Below are 17,163 nucleotides of genomic sequence, written 5' to 3' on the forward strand. Positions count from 1 at the left end.
GCATCCACCAGAACAACGACGAGCCAATCAGAGTGAGCTACCACCGCAACATCCACTACAACTCTGTGGTGAACCCCAACAAGGCCACTATAGGAGTCGGACTGGGGCTGCCCGCCTTCAAACCAGGGGTACAAACACACACACACACACACACACTGAACACTAGTGATGGACGATCTGTTTCTCTCCTGATCTGATTGGATACGTGATCTGAGGTTCAGGATCAATACATCGGGATACGATGTGATCAATAAAAGTTCAGTGACAACAAAGTCTGACTGTGCAGAATTCTGTTTATTTCTGAGACTCAAATCTTTCTAGCGATGCCATTGGCTGCTAGAATGTAAACAACAATTAAAAAATGTCATTACAAAGTGACAATAATATAATTTGGATGGAGAGCTTGTGAAACTGTGATGGTCAAGAGTCTCATTAGTGATTACTACAGCAGAATAACATGGAGCTGATATCACCATTCATGTTCCTGACAGCAGAATAACATGGAGCTGATATCACCATTCATGTTCCTGACAACATACAGACTGACACTGTATTGAGATATATTGAATTTTGATATAACGTCCCATCGCTACTGAACACACACAAATGAAGGGATATGTTTATCTTCTCCGACTCATGTGTGATGTCAGCTGAGGTCTTTATGTCTGAACCAAACAGACTTAAACACTAAACTGATCATATTTACATTTTAGAGCCCGGCCCGTGTGTTTGTGTGTCAGATAAGCTGGATGTATTGATTATAGATTATGCGTGACCCCCCGCAGTACGCCGACCAGTCTCTGATGAAGTCGGCCATCAAGACGTCGGAGGAGTCGTGGATCGAGCAGCAGATGCTGGAGGACAAGAAGAGAGCGACGGACTGGGAGGCGACGAACGAGGCGATCGAGGAGCAGGTGGCCAGAGAGTCCTACCTGCAGTGGCTGCAGGACCAGGAGAAGCAGGCCAGACAGGTGAGGGGGGGGGGGGGGGGGACAGGCCAGACAGGTGAGGGGCGGGGGGGCAGGCCAGACGGGGGGGGGCAGGCCAGACAGGTGAGGGGGGGGGGGGGGGACAGGCCAGACAGGTGAGGGGCGGGGGGGCAGGCCAGACGGGGGGGGGCAGGCCAGACAGGTGGGGGGGGGCTGCAGTACTGACAGTAGTAGCAGCAGTACTGACAGTAGTAGCAGCAGTAGTGGTAGTAGTAGGTGGGCCATATAGCAATGTTGGAATGAAATTGGTTGTTTATGGGTGATAGTCAATAGTTCAGAGTGGTCAGCATGACTCTGTGTGTGTGTGTGTGTGTGTGTGTGTGTGTGTGTGTGTGTGTGTGTGTGTGTGTGTGTGTGTGTTCAGCCCCGTAAGGCCAGTGCCACCTGCAGCTCGGCGACAGCAGCAGCCTCCAGCGGATTGGATGACTGGAGCGCCCGGTCGCCAAGGCAACGCGACTCCGACCCCTCCCACTCCCACTCCGACCTAGCAACCACCCCGGCAACCAACAACAAGCCCCCCTCCCCCGCAGGAGCCGCCCTCATACTGAACAAACCCCCTTCCCCCTGCGCACCAGGTAACACACACACACACACACACACACACACACACACACACACAGACACACACAACAAAACATCCAGCAGTCACACCTCAGTCAAAACAAAAAAGTGTTAGCATTCCTCATTCAAACCAGTGGGTAATCCTAGCGCCAAGCTAACCAGATAGCTTCAAGCTAACATGCTGTTTCCACAATACATTTCCTAATTTACAGATACATTTTCAATCCCTCTCTCCCTGTGTGTGTGTGCGTGTGCGCGTGTGTGCGCGTGTGTGTGTGTGTGTGTGTGTGTGCGTGTGCGTGCGTGCGTGTGTGTGTGTGTGTGCGTGCGTGTGTGTGTGTGTGTAGGTCCCAGTAACCAGAGTCGTCATCATTTGGAGTACAGAGCCATCATGCAGGAGATGTCGCCTACAGCGTTCGGTAAGACACACACACACACACACACACATACACATACACACACACACACACACACACACACACACACACACACACACTACGCTACTACTACTTCTGTAATAAAAAAAAAATAATAATACTGATAATAATAATAATACTGATAATAATATTAATATTAATAAAATAATAATAATAATAGTGATAGTGATAGTTATAATAGTAATATCATAGTGGTAGTAATAATAATAATAATGATAATAATAATAATAACAACAATAGTGACAATAATAATAATAATAATAATAATAATACAGTCCAGTAGTTTGGATCTTGTTCAGTCTGTGAAACAAACGTCAACCTGAGTAAACAGGAAGCAGTTCTGATGACTGGAGAGCAGAGCAGGGTGTGGTGTGTGTGTGCATGTGTGTGTGTGTGTGTGTGTGTGTGTGTGTGTGTTTTGAGGGTGACAGAGGACATTGGCTTTTGCATCACCCCAGATAACCTCACTTCGTGCACACACACACACACACACACACACAGTATGTGACAGTGTTGTGTGTGTGTGTGTGTGTGTGTGTGTGTTGGTGTGTGGATGTGACACATGAAACTGTTGTGTTTGATCAGATCTGTGTAACAACACTGAATAAGAAAGTATCACCAGTATTTTATTGAAGTAAAACAGTTTCAGTTTGAGCAGCTGGACTCTTTCCTTCACATCTCATTTACATAATTATTATGAGTTATTTCATATTGATCATATCTCTGCTGGAGTGCTGTGATCCATATTCCTTTTCTTACTTTCATTCATACATTTCTACTGAGACCCAGTCTCATTAAGGTTTAATCTGATCTGGTCTGGTCTGGTCTGATCTGGTCTGGTCTGGTCTGATCTGATCTGGTCTGGTCTGATCTGATCTGGTCTGGTCTGATCTGATCTGGTCTGATCTGATCTGATCTGGTCTCATCTGATCTGGTCTGGTCTGGTCTGGTCTCATCTGATCTGGTCTGATCTGATCTGATCTGGTCTCATCTGATCTGGTCTGGTCTGGTCTGGTCTCATCTGATCTGGTCTGGTCTGATCTGATCTGGTCTGATCTGGTCTGGTCTGGTCTGATCTGGTCTGATCTGATCTGGTCTGATCTGATCTGGTCTGGTCTGATCTGGTCTGGTCTGATCTGGTCTGGTCTGTCAGGACTTGGAAGCGTCTGTTCTGATATCAACTTTGGGAAATTCACTTCTGATCAGGAATATTTAGGATTTCACCTTTAATCTTATTTTGTTTGCAGTGAGAAGAGAAAGTCACGTCTTTCTTTCCAGGAGTTTTTATGATGACTTTTTCTGAATCTCTCTCTCTCTCTCTCTCTCTCTCTCTCTCTCCTGTCTCTCTCCTGCCTGTCTCTCTCTCTCTCTCTCTCTCTCTCTCTCTCTCTCTCTCTCTCTGTCTCCTGCCTGTCTCTCTCCTCCTGTCTCTCTCTCTCCTGTCTCTCTCTCCTCCTGTCTCTCTCTCTCCTGTCTCTCTCTCCTGTCTCTCCCCCTGCCTGTCTCTCTCTCTCCTGTCTCTCTCTCCTCCTCTCTCTCCTCCTGTCTCTCTCTCTCTCCTCCTGTCTCTCTCTCTCCTGCCTGTCTCTCTCTCCTCCTCTCTCTCTCCTGTCTCTCTCTCCTCCTGTCTCTCCTCCTGTCTCTCTCTCTCCTCCTGTCTCTCTCTCCTCCTCTCTCTCTCCTGTCTCTCTCTCCTCCTGTCTCTCTCTCCTCCTGTCTCTCTCTCCTGTCTCTCTCTCAGGTCTGACAGACTGGGAGGATGATGAGATCTTGGCGTCGGTGCTGGCCGTCTCTCAGCAGGAATATCTGGACAGCATCAAACACCAGAGCGGCTCCATGCACCGGGACAGGGAGCCGTCTCCTGACAGCAGTTGATAGCCGGGGGAAACCGCCCCGTACGCAACAACAACCGTGACCTTTGACCCCTGCCCCCCCCTCCCCCCCCCTCCCCTCCCCCCGAACCCCCCATCACCTTCGATCCATGGAAGGAGATTGACCAGGGAAAAATATAAAATAAAAAAAAACGCACACTCGTTTTTTTCCAGACCATGATGATTCAACTCATCCGCTCATCCATCTTGTCATCTTTTCTTCCCTCTCTCCTTCCCCGTCTCCTTCCCTCCTTTCCTCCCTCTCTCCTTCCCTCTCCCTCCATCCCTTTATCCAGCCGTCTCCTGCCATATGCTCCTTCCAGCCAATAGCGATCCAGCATTATTAGAACCCGCCCCTTTTTTCTTTCTGTTAACCACTCAGGTGGAGGTTGGTCTTAAACGCTGGTTTGGGATCAGTTACGATCAATTCCCTGACATTTAAACACTGTGTTGGGCAACTTTCACAGGCAACATTGCCAGGAAACACAGGCAACTGTTTGAGGTGCTGTAGGACGTCGATAAAAAAACACATGACATCGACACTTAGTTGAAATTTAGCTAATATTGTTAGTTAAGTCACCAACACTACCAAGAAACATCTACCATTAGCCAGTTAGCTAGCTAGCTAGCAAATAACTGTTATTCAAAACTGTTAATTAAAACTCCAAGCACAGTTTGCTAACCGCCTCGTACTAGCTAGCTGTTCAACTTCCAGTCATAGACACATTGACATTTAGCAGAATGTTTTTTATATTGCTACTTAAGCTGCCAACACTATGAAGAAACACCTACCACAGCCAGTTAGCTAGCTAGCTAGCAAATGCATAACTATCAATTATACATCTAAGCACAGTTAGCCAGACACTTTGTTAGTTAGCTGTTCCACTTGCTGTTTGTAAACACATTGACATTTAGCTAACATCTTTACAATATTAAGTCACAGACACTATCAAGCAAAACCAAGCTCTTTCATTCTGTTGTAGCTTACAGACTAGCTAGCTAGCTAGCAAAAGTATTTTTAAATCAAAGTTTTAATTAATAGTTGTGTATTTGCTAACAAGCTGCCTAACTAACTGGCTAATGTTAGCCCAGATTCAGTGAAACGGCCTTAGCTAGCTACAGCTGGTGACCAACATGAATGAAAAACTAAAAAACTTCAAATTCAAACTTAAATTTCAGTGATTTTCTTCCACAAGCCTCTGTCGGCAGGACTCTGGTGAGCTAACGTGAGCCAGAACACAGCGGTTAGCAGCAGTGAAGGAACATCATGGGATCTAAAGGGAACATGAGAAGAGTTTGGTTCCAAAATGAGTTCTCCACCATTTGGAAAAAGGCAGCGACTTTTACAGAATGATTGATAGCACAAAATAATACCAAACCATGGTACTTTTTAAAGTCTAGAGAGTATGAAGTCCTGGTCCTCTAGGTTTTACAGATATGATAAGATGGACTTCAAGTCATGATGGATCCCAACATTTTGGAATCAAACTCCTCAGACATAATTTAGAAGAATGCTGTTTTAGTTTGTAACATTGCCTCCTTACAGTGGTTGTTTTTCCGCCCACAGACCACGGCCTTAAAGAAGACAGCAAGTCGGACATGTTGAACTAGTCTAAATATGCTCATTAGCACCGTAGCTATCAGGCCCATTGGTTTCAATGAGGAATGCTAATCAGAACGGGAATCAGTCTGGTCAGTCAGTCGGCTTTGCTCTGCACTGACACCAACAGGCTGTCTGTAGTTTCTGCTGCCTGAAGCTTTTCCCCACACACTGAATCCTACCAGTGAACGCTGGCGGCCATTTTGTGTCTACCGACACGTTCGCTGTCAGTCAGATGATCTGGGAAATGATCGAACTGATGCCTCAGCAGCACCCATGGGCGACGCCCTCTGTGACGCCGCTGACTCCTCCCACTTCCTCCTCCTCCTCCTCCTCTTCCTCTTCCTCCACCTTCATCATCTTCATCATCATCGGACTTATTTAGCTGCATGTTTAATTGACCACGACCAATATCATCATAGAGAAAAAGAGACAAAAAAAAAAAATGAGAGAAAAAATAGAAGAATTGTCATACTTATCCTCTTAATGATTGATTATTGTTATTATTATTAATAATATAAGTTTGTTTTATTTTATTTTCTTGTTTGGGATGAAAATACCTTTTTTTTTCTTGGAATAAAAAGAGGAAAATGTTTCTGAAAAACTGTTTTGGGGATTTTTTCTTTCCTGATGAGCAACAACACACACACACACACACTGACCTTTCTCTCTCTTTCCTCCTTTCTCTTTCTTTCCTTCATCTCTCTTCTCCCTTCTTCCTCTTCTCTCCTTTACATATCCTCTCCTCTTTTCCCTCTCCTTCCTCCTCTCCATCCTCCTCTGTTACATTTTTCTTTCTTCCTTGTCTCTCCCTCCTCTCCTCTTCTTCCTCCTGTCTTTACATCCTCTCTTCCTTCCTTTCACACCTCTCCTCTTCATCTTTCCTCTATTCCACCTCTCACCTCCTTTCTTCCTTCTCATCCCTCCTCTGCTTCCTCTCTCCTCCTGTCTCTTCCACTCTCACCTTCCTGCTCTTTTCCTCTATACTTTATCATCCTTCCTCCCTCTCGCTTAAATCCTCCCCCCCCCCCCCCCCCCCCCTGTCTGTTAATCCCTGGATTAACTCTAACTGTTTTGACTGCAGGGATCGTTAACATGCTAATTCCAACCGACACAGCAGGATTAACATGCAAATGATGTTGATTTTATATTCAACAGCCAATCAGCTGTCAATGTAGAAACTAGGGCTGCAGCTATCGATTATTTTAGTAATCAAGTATTCTACCGATTATTCCATCGAGTAATCGGATAAGAAATACTTTTGCTTTATTAAAGAGCAATAGTAAATATACAAAAGAGAAAAGCTGTCCATACGACACTGTGATTTACTGAAAACGAGGTGAAATAATAATTATTATTGATATTTATTACTAGGCCTAAATATCATACAAGTTCATAAGACTGGCTAATGTACATTTATTTGCTATGTTGAAGGGTTGCCCTACACCTGCTGACCCTACTCACTGCAATCAAACTAAACTGAATATACCTGCTGTATTGGACTGGTGCATTTTAGGCTCCAATTGCTACTTACACCACCTGATATTTTGCTTTCTGGGTATTTTATGCATCACTGTGAGGGGAGTAGGTGTGTGTGTGTGTGTGTGTGTATGTGTGTGTGACTCATAATAATAACATGAATGAAGCTCAGGCTTTCACAAATTGACTGCAGCATTTTATTTTCTGTGGTTATTTTCTTGAGCAAAACTTAGCTAACTTAGGGACATCATAACTAGCCACCATATTGATTTACGTTCTTAACTAGCCATTACATATAGCCATAATTAACGTGCATTCTTTACTAGCCTTCATCTCATCCCGTTTTAATATAAGTGCTGACTCCGCCCACCCGGGCCAGTTTCGGTGTACGCCGGTAGCAATTACAAGTGGACCCTATCCTACAGTCCCTGCTCTCAGCGGAGGGAGGGAGCTACGCTGTGTGGGAAGCGCTGTGACCGTCAGACCTCTCTGGATTAGACAAGCAAGTAGAGAAAACCGGCATCGGCCGAACCAATTTATTGCCAAATGCTTTGGGATTCAACACATTAACATTGCTTCCCATGGTCAGAAAAAGTCGGCAGATTTTGTCGCTAGTCGCTTTAGAGAAATAAAGTCGCCAGGGGGGTCTGAAAAGTCGTTAAGTCTAGCGACAAAGTCGCCAAGTTGGCAACACTGGATCCGAAACTTTGGACACTTTCTGTCGTTTTCTCTGGCCTGTCTCTTCTCTTCGCCCCTCGCTATTTTCTCTCTCTTTCTCCAGCGCGTTGTGCAACAGTAATAATCATCCGTGCGAAACACACTGAGTGTGTATATAGTTATATGGATTAAACGAAGCTTCGATGCAAAGAATTTGCATCGATGATTTTTAGTAATCGAGTTTCTCGAGGAATCGTTTCAGCCCTAGTAGAAACCTTCACTCATCAGGTTCTATATGATCTGTCTCTATATGCAGAGTGTGTTGTTGTGTTTAGCTCTGTGTTCTCCCAGTCAGGAGGTCACAGGTTCGAGTCCCGGTCCGTTCTGTGTGTTTCTGCTGGTGTCTTCCCTCAGTCTGTGCATGCCGGTGCATGCTGGGATACGATCCAGACCCTGCAGGTCTGTCTTCAATCTTGACCTGCGGTTCCTCATTCAATTTCTCCTCAAAAACAAAATCATTTGATTCACCTGAACACCCACACACACACACACACAAACACACACACACACACACACACACACACACACATACCCTACCTGAAGATCATCATTGAATATCTATCTATGAACTCTGTTGATCCAGTCTGTAAAAAGTCCTGATTGACTAAAGTTCCCCATTAACATTCAGAAAGTACCATCATTTATTTAGAAAAGTTACAGTCATTTGGTTAAAAAGTAGGCTACTAGAATTTGGTTAAAAAAAAGTACCATAATGTGGTTAAAACATTTTTAAAAGTACCATAATTTGGTTACAAAAAAACTAAAGTACCATCATTTGGTTAAAAAAATAAAAAAGCACCATCATTTGGTGAAGAAATACGATAATTTAATTAATACTGTCTGTCAGCTGCTCACTGAGTTTCTGTTGAAGAACAGAAGATTAAAACAGACGGAGGTTCAGACCGCAGATCAGCCGGTCTGCTTTCTCTGAACCAACCACCATTTTGGCAACACGGGTTTCTTTCCTGTAATGCCAGTAAAGTATATATGAATTTAAGGGTGTGTGAAAAAAAGAGAGATGTAGAGAGCGCAGAAGAAGGGAGTGAGAAAGAGCGAGCGCGAGTGTGAGCGAAACAATGCGTGTGTGTGTGTGTGTGTGAGAGAGAGAGAGAGAGAGAGAGAGAGAAAAAGTCCGTGTGCTCGCGCGTGAGTGAGACAGCGCGCGCTACTTGTAAAGGAACCGTTGGGGTTATTTAGCACACGCTCGTGTTATGTTAAACTTGACGTGTGTGTGTGTGTGTGTGTGTGTGTGTGTCTCTCTCTCTAGGGGAAACCGTCGTCTCTTTCCCATCAGCGCGCGGCCTGTTAGCGGAAGAGCCGCTCAAAAAATTCTTCGAACTGTTTCTCGCGGGATTTGAATATTCATGAGCGAAACCGCCGAGCTTGAACTGGACTGGCGGTGCTGTTCAAAACACTGCGCACGTCTCGGCGCTGATTGGCTGGGAGGGCGGAGTGGGCGGGGCCAGGCAGGAGGATAAATACAGAAGAAAGAAAACAGAGACAGAGACAACAACTACTGCACGAGCACGAGTCTGGAGGCTTATATTTTTAAAAATAATAGTTGAAGAACAGCGACGGATTTGTTTTTATGCTTCGCTGAAATTTAATTTAAAAAAAAAAACCACAGACGGAGGGAAACAACAGGAGGCGTCTGGAAAGTAAAACGACAACCGGAGCCAGAGAATAAATTAACTAATTTCAAGAAGAATTTAAGAAGAAAATGGATTCTATCAGCTGGAAGTGAAGCCGGACAGTAAAGAAACATGTTGGACACGCGAGCTGTGGAGCTGAACACCGAGGAGGTCCGAGGGAAAACCGGTGAGAAACTTAATAGAAACAGAAAAATAGAATCTGTCTTCATGTTTTTCTGCCGGAGGGAAGAGAGGCTGAACCTGCAGGGACAGAGCGGTCCGACAGTAGAAGTGTGTTTACTGTCTGTTCAGCGGAGTAAAGCCGAGATGAATCAGGATTTAACGGAAATAGAGATGAGTCTTGTTTCTACTGGTTTCTGTTTAACCGCAGGACAGTTTACCCGCCATTTATTTAACATGACATCACAGTTTACTTTAGTTTAGTTTAGTAGTTACATGGCATCTGAGCAGCAACAGTTCCCATAACACACACACACACACACACACACACACACACACACACACACACACACAGAGGACCTCATCATCCGGACAGCAGACATAATAATCCTCCATATTACCCAGAGATGTGAAATATTATTAAGATTCACATCAGCATTTGAAATTTAAATAATTTTTTTGGATGTTCAGCGTGTTTCTGTTCCTCCACAGCACAGACCAGGACAGAAGGGCTTTACGGTTTTATTTTTTAACCCATAATGTGTTTTATTTTCATGATTCAGTCAGTTTGGAAGAGAAGAAGCTGTTGGACGTTTTACTTTTTTCAGACGTCAGATCCACAGTGGGAAATCTGATTTGACTCTTTACTTTCAAAATAAGGTTCAGTGAGTTGATGGAGCGGTTTCTACTGATCCAGGACCAGCTGTCTATTAAAAAAAATTGGAATAATACAGATGTTTTAACATTGTTATTGTCTCTCCCTCTCTCTCTCTCTCTCCCTCTCTCTCTCTGTCTCTCTCTCTCTCTCCCTCTCTCCCTCTTTCTCTCTCTCTCCCTCTCTCCCTCTCTCTCTCTCTCTCTCCCTCTCTCTCTCTGTCTCTCTCTCTCTCCCTCTCTCTCCCTCTCTCTCTCTCTCTCTCTCTCTCCCTCTCTCCCTCTCTCTCTCTCTCTCCCCCCCTCTCTCTCTCCCTCTCTCTGTCTCTCTCTCCCTCTCTCTCTCTCCCTCTCTCTCCCTCTCTCTCTGTCTCTCTCTCTCTCTGTCTCTCTCTCCCTCTCTCTCTCTCCCTCTCTCTCTCTCTCTCTCCCCCCCCCCCCCCCCCTCTCTCTCTCTCTCTCAGTGAAGGAACCGTTCTCCAGTCTGTATCGGTGCGGTTCTCTGCTGGGCAGCGGTGGTTTTGGTTCTGTGTTTTCTGGTCACAGACTGTCTGACGGCCTGCAGGTAAACAACAACAACAACAACACACTCCAGCTGTTCATCCAGGCAGCAAACAAACAAACTGAGTCGATAAAGACAAGAGATTATTTTAAAAATTATTTAAAACATATTTTGTCTGGTTTTCAACTGTTGTGAATGAACAAATAGTTGGTAAATAAATGCATACATACATATATAAAGGCATAAATACACAAGAAAACTAATAAATATTCAAAAATAATATTCAAACTGTAGTAAAATTAAACTCCTGTATTTTCCAGGTTGCCATCAAACAGATTTCCAGTGACAGAGTTCAGCAGTGGGCCATACTGGTGAGTTTTAAAACTTTAAATAAAGTATTTAAAAGGATATTATTGTATGAGCTATAGTCTGTGAGGAGGTGAAGGTTGTTTATCTCTTCTTCTCCTGCTGTCAAAACTCTGAAACTTTCCTCCAAACTTCCCAAACTTCCCTGCTGCAGCCTGAGGCGGTGACGCCCTCTGCTGGCCGGACAGGGTGCTGCAGGGGGGGAGGGGGAGGGGGGGAGTTTCCTATTCCCACGGAAACCTGTGATGTCACGGTTCAGTAAATGACGTGCCAGGACTTCCCCTCGATAACAAAATCATTTATTATTCATCAGAACTTTAAAAGGGATTCCCCCCCCCACCCACCCACACACACACACACACACACACAGAGAGTCAGTTTTCTGTTTTTGTGGTTGGGAAATTTGACTCTGAACTGATGTGTGGACCAGCAGCTCAACTCAGGTTTCCCAAACACTTCAAAAAAAACAAAATGAGCGGATTTTAACGTATTTTTATTAAATGTGATGTCACTGACAGCTTTGGCAACGCTTGTTTCTATTCGCTTTGAGCCAGTAAAGCTCATTTTGAATCAGAGTTGTGAAGCAGCGTGTATAAAACATGTTGGATCCAGACTGCTGAAGCTTCTCATGAGCAGCTGAAGCTCCGTGTCGTTCTGTAGTCGGAGGGCCGATCCTCACGTCTGTCTCTCCCCCTCCAGCCCGGCGAGGTCGGCCTCGTTCCCATGGAGATCGCCCTGCTGGCCCGGCTGTCGGAGGTCGGGGGTCACGGGGGCGTGGTTCGGCTGCTGGACTGGTTCGAGGTCGGCGGGCGCGGCTTCCTGCTGGTGCTGGAGCGCCCGCCGCAGAGCCAGGACCTGTTCGACTTCATCACCGAGAGGGGGGCGCTGCGGGAGGGGCTGGCCCAGAGGTGAGCTCTACTGTGTTCTACTGTTTCTACTGTCTTCTACTGTCTTCTACTGTTTCTACTGTCTTCTACTGTCTTCTACTGTCTTCTGCTGTCTTCTACTGTTTCTACTGTTTCTACTGTTTCTACTGTCTTCTGCTGTCTTCTACTGTCTTCTACTGTCTTCTACTGTCTTCTACTGTCTTCTGCTGTCTTCTACTGTTTCTACTGTTTCTACTGTCTTCTGCTGTCTTCTACTGTTTCTACTGTTTCTACTGTTTCTACTGTCTTCTGCTGTCTTCTACTGTTTCTACTGTCTTCTGCTGTCTTCTACTGTTTCTACTGTCTTCTGCTGTCTTCTACTGTCTTCTACTGTTTCTACTGTCTTCTACTGTCTTCTACTGTTTCTACTGTCTTCTACTGTCTTCTATTGTTTCTACTGTGTTCTACTGTGTTCTACTGTGTTCTACTGTGTTCTACTGTTTCTACTGTCTTCTGCTGTCTTCTACTGTTTCTACTGTCTTCTACTGTTTCTACTGTCTTCTACTGTCTTCTACTGTTTCTACTGTCTTCTACTGTCTTCTACTGTCTTCTGCTGTTTCTGCTGTTTCTACTGTGTTCTACTGTTTCTACTGTTTCTACTGTCTTCTACTGTCTTCTACTGTTTCTACTGTCTTCTACTGTTTCTACTGTCTTCTACTGTTTCTACTGTCTTCTACTGTCTTCTACTGTTTCTACTGTCTTCTACTGTTTCCACTGTCTTCTACTGTTTCTACTGTCTTCTACTGTCTCTACTGTCTTCTACTGTTTCTGCTGTCTTCTGCTGTCTTCTACTGTCTTCTACTGTGTTCTACTGTTTCTGCTGTCTTCTGCTGTCTTCTACTGTGTTCTACTGTTTCTACTGTCTCTACTCTGTTCTGCTGTTTCTGCTGTTTCTACTGTTTCTACTCTGTGCTGCTGTTTCTACTGTTTCTACTCTGTGCTGCTGTTTCTACTGTTTCTACTCTGTGCTGCTGTTTCTACTGTTTCCACTGTCTTCTACTGTTTCTACTGTTTCTACTGTCTTCTGCTGTCTTCTACTGTCTTCTACTGTTTCTGCTCTGTTCTGCTGTACTCAGTTTTAATAGCTTGAGACTTGACTTGCTGCATGAAGAGAAGACTTGAGACTTGACTTGACTTGGGTTCTGGTGACTTGGGACTTGACTCTGACTTGTACTTTGATGACTTGAAAAGGTTTCTAAAGTCTTGACTTGAGATCTTGTGTTTGTGTAAATGACTTAGATTGAAAGTGATGAGATTTGTTCCAGCGGACGACTGAATTTAAATTCTGTTTTCTGAATTTGTATGGAATGATTGAATTTATTGAAGTTGAAACTGATTATAGAAATCAAACTCATGATGCTCTTACCAAGTTTTTATCCTATTAAAACCATATTGCATTGAAAAGTCCTAGATATTTAGTTTTCTTTAAGATATTAAATTGATACTGGACTCTTGATTTGTTCTGACTTGACTTGCTGTTCTACATTTAGACTTGAGACTTGTGCCTCAAGACTTGAGACTGACTCGGGGCTCGAGTGAAGTTGACTCGGTCACACCTGTGGTAGCCTGACCGGTTCTGGTTCTGGTTCTCCAGGTTCCTGCGTCAGATCGTCGAGGCTCTGCGGTTCCTGCAGTCTCAGTCTGTGGTCCACAGAGACCTGAAGGACGAGAACATCCTGGTGGACCTGAAGACGCTCGACGTCAAGATCATCGACTTCGGCTCCGGAGCGCCGCTCAAAGACTCTCTGTACAACGAGTTCGAAGGTGAGGAGAGAGAGAGGAGGAGGAGGAGGAGGAGAGAGGAGGAGGAGAGGAGACGAGAGAGGGGAGGAGAGAGGAGAGAGAGGAAAGGAGAGGAGACGAGAGAGGAGAGAGAGGAAAGGAGAGGAGAGAGGGGAGGAGAGGAGAGGAAAGGAGAGGAGAGAGAGGAAAGGAGAGGAGAGAGGGGAGGAGAGGAAAGGAGAGGAGAGAGAGGAAAGGAGAGGAGAGAGGGGAGGAGAGGAGAGGGAGGAAAGGAGAGGAGACGAGAGGAGAGAGAGGAAAGGAGAGGAGAGAGGGGAGGAGAGGAGAGGAAAGGAGAGGAGAGAGAGGAAAGGAGAGGAGAGAGGGGAGGAGAGGAAAGGAGAGGAGAGAGAGGAAAGGAGAGGAGAGAGGGGAGGAGAGGAGACGAGAGAGGGGAGGAGAGGGAGGAAAGGAGAGGAGAGAGAGGGGAGGAGGAGAGGGAGGAAAGGAGAGGAGACGAGAGGTGAGGAGAGAGAGGAAAGGAGAGGAGACGAGAGGTGAGGAGAGAGGGGAAAGGAGAGGAGACGAGAGGTGAGGAGAGAGAGGAAAGGAGAGGAGAGAGAGAGGTGGAGAGAAGAGAGAGGGGAGGAGGAGAGGGAGGAAAGGAGAGGAGACGAGAGAGGGGAGGAGAGGAGAGAGGGGAAAGGAGAGGAGACGAGAGAGGAGAGAGAGGAAAGGAGAGGAGAGAGGGGAGGAGAGGAGAGGAAAGGAGAGGAGAGAGAGGAAAGGAGAGGAGAGAGGGGAGGAGAGGAGAGGGAGGAAAGGAGAGGAGACGAGAGAGGGGAGGAGAGGGAGGAAAGGAGAGGAGAGAGAGGGGAGGAGGAGAGGGAGGAAAGGAGAGGAGACGAGAGGTGAGGAGAGAGAGGAAAGGAGAGGAGACGAGAGGTGAGGAGAGAGGGGAAAGGAGAGGAGAGAGAGAGGTGGAGAGAAGAGAGAGGGGAGGAGGAGAGGGAGGAAAGGAGAGGAGACGAGAGAGGGGAGGAGAGGAGAGAGAGAGGTGGAGAGAAGAGAGAGGGGAGGAGGAGAGGGAGGAAAGGAGAGGAGGAGAGAGGAGAGGAGGAGAGCCCTTACTGCAGTAATTCTGGTGTTTGAATAAATCTAAATACCCCCCCCCCCCCCCCAGGCACGCGGGTGTACAGTCCTCCGGAGTGGGTGGAGTCTCAGCAGTACGCCGCCGGCCCTCTGACCATCTGGTCTCTGGGTGTCCTGCTGTTTGACATGGTGTGTGGGGACATCCCCTTCGAACAGGACCAGGAGATCGTCACGGCAACGCCCAGCTTCACTCGCCGCCTTTCTACAGGTGGGCGGGGCTCCCACACACACACACACACACACACACACTCAGCTCTGTCTGCCAGGTCATGCCGTTGAGAATCCGTTCAGAAGTTCACGTCTCCAAATATACAGGACTTATCGTTTCCTTGTGCCTCCCCCCTTTTTTCCCCAGAATGCCAGTCTCTGATTCGCTGGTGTCTGTCCTACCGGCCCGAGGACCGGCCGACCCTGGAGCAGATCCTGTCCCACCCCTGGATGGAGGGAGGAGAGACGGAGGAGGAGGAGGAGGAGGAGGAGGGAGGAAGAGCAGGAAGTCTGCAGGAGCCCAGCGCGTCTCTGTAGCTCCCCAACCTGAACGCACAGGATTGTGGGTAATGTGTGTCTGAGGGACCGGACACGGGACGTAGAGGACTCTGGAACCTGGACTCTCTCTCACACTGGACTTTAACCAGCAGCAGAAACTATTTATTGTTTTTTTTATTTCTGGTATGAAGCTTCTGCTGCTGCTTCCTGTTTCACTCTGAATCCTGCAGCAGAAGAAGAAGAGTCTGCTCAGGTTGATCTGTAGAGTAAAGAAAAGTAGATCCCATCGGTTCATCTCCAACGTTTTGTCTCCTGTTTCTTTATTAGATTCTGATGTTTTATCAGCAGGTTATTTATTGAGTTCAGTATTTATTGGGTGTGAAGAGATGCACTGAGGGACAAAACGCTTTACTTTTGTTTGTTTTTTTTGTCAACAGAAATGAACAGAGATCCTTTCTTCTCCTGTGGAGTTTCACTCTGTACATAAAAAATGGAAACCATGTTCCAGTAAACTGATCCAGTTTCAGTAGAAAATAGTAGAATACAGCTTCAGATGTTCCTGACTGTCTGTATGTCTCTCTCTCTCTCTCTCTCTCTCTCTCTCTCTGTCTCTCTCTCTCTCTGTCTCTCTCTCTCTCTCTCTCTCTCTCTCTCTCTCTCTCTCTCTCTCTCTCTCTCTCTCTCTGTCTGCTCACCTGTTCAGGACGACAGTTTGTTATTTATTCAGTTACATTCACTTTCTGTTCATGTGTTTATTATCAGCAGAGTTCAACTGCTGCAAATATTTCCAGACTTTCCTGGTCAGTAACAACAGACAGTCAGTCAGTCAGTCAGTCAGTCAGTCAGTCAGTCAGTCAGTCAGTTGGAAGCTGTCAGTTGAACTTTGTGCTCAGTTTGTGCCAAACAGTGAAAGTTAATCTAATTTCTAATGAAGATGAAAGCAGAATGACTGAACACACCGTCCTGTAAAACCTGCAGAAAGACAGAAGTTCTGTCAAACTGATCTGTGATCAGACAGCAGGTGTGTGTGTGTGTGTGTGTGTGTGTGTGTGTGTGTGTGTGTGTGTCTCGTTCTGTAGAGACTGGAGGATTTCTTCCTGTTCACAGTGGTTCTGTCACTGTTCCTGTTTATTTACATTAAATAAAACTTTATGGATCGAGAAGAAAATGATCCGACGTTCGAATAAAGAATATTTTTGTCACTTCTATTTGCTGTTCTGTCTCAATCATTTCTATGAAGGAGATTTCCTCTCCTCTCCTCCTCCTCTCCTCTCCTCCTCCTCCTCCTCTCCTCTCCTCCTCCTCTCCTCTGCAGGAAGAAGTCTGGATCAGATCACAGCATCAGTCTGCAGGATAAAGGCAGACTTGACAGACACAATGACCAGCATATGTACAATATGGAAATATACCAAAAATATGCAAACACATTGAAATACATGCAGTTTCTGTGAAAAGGTTTGTTCACCCCTTGAGTTTCTGTACAATTTGTTGGGCTACAAAATGATTTTAAAATGAAATTATTATTTTTTTTATCTGAGACCCATACAATGTTTTCTATTACACTAAAGTAATGAGGAAATTCCTTATATTTTTATGAAGTTATAAAATTCAAATAAATGAAAACTAGGGTGTGAAGCAGTAAGTGCAGCCCCTTGTTTCATTAGAGCTAAACTGAGTCACTGACAACAACTGACAGCACTGTCTGTAATATATAACAAGGAGAAGGAAATTGGAATATAAGATAAGATAAAATAAGATTGCACTTTATTGATCTCCTGAGGAAAGTTCAGCATTATAGCAGACATGTGAGTTTACAGCACAAATATAATGTGCAGAGTGTATTTTTGTAGTTCTGTCAATAAAGCTGCTTTGTATTGAAATGAACAGCAG

General features: G+C 45.5%; 3 protein-coding genes across 3 annotated transcripts in view; all 3 read left to right on the forward strand.

The window, feature by feature from the left end:
- otud5a (OTU deubiquitinase 5a) overlaps window positions 1–6,039 on the forward strand; it is a 33,388-nt gene extending 27,349 nt beyond the window's left edge. Inside the window, exons 5-9 of the mRNA XM_071913673.2 lie at window positions 1–128; window positions 786–971; window positions 1,354–1,564; window positions 1,898–1,969; window positions 3,729–6,039. The exon at window positions 1–128 is cut by the window's left edge and continues 21 nt beyond it. Of these exons, the coding sequence (XP_071769774.1) occupies window positions 1–128; window positions 786–971; window positions 1,354–1,564; window positions 1,898–1,969; window positions 3,729–3,862 (731 nt within the window). The 3' untranslated portion in view covers window positions 3,863–6,039. The remainder of the gene's footprint in view (window positions 129–785; window positions 972–1,353; window positions 1,565–1,897; window positions 1,970–3,728) is intronic.
- Window positions 1–17,163, forward strand: part of uxt (ubiquitously-expressed, prefoldin-like chaperone) — a 363,866-nt gene that overhangs the window by 137,673 nt on the left and 209,030 nt on the right. The window lies entirely within an intron of this gene.
- On the forward strand, window positions 9,193–16,481 carry pim2 (Pim-2 proto-oncogene, serine/threonine kinase). Its single transcript, XM_078288158.1, has 7 exons — window positions 9,193–9,472; window positions 10,584–10,684; window positions 10,942–10,992; window positions 11,687–11,895; window positions 13,508–13,677; window positions 14,819–14,995; window positions 15,143–16,481. The coding sequence occupies exons 1-7, from the start codon at window positions 9,418–9,420 to the stop codon at window positions 15,310–15,312; spliced, it is 933 nt and encodes a 310-aa protein (XP_078144284.1). The 5' UTR covers window positions 9,193–9,417; the 3' UTR covers window positions 15,313–16,481.

The sequence above is a fragment of the Centroberyx gerrardi genome, chromosome 14 (genome assembly GCF_048128805.1).
Source record: "Centroberyx gerrardi isolate f3 chromosome 14, fCenGer3.hap1.cur.20231027, whole genome shotgun sequence".
NCBI classification, from domain to species: domain Eukaryota; kingdom Metazoa; phylum Chordata; class Actinopteri; order Beryciformes; family Berycidae; genus Centroberyx; species Centroberyx gerrardi.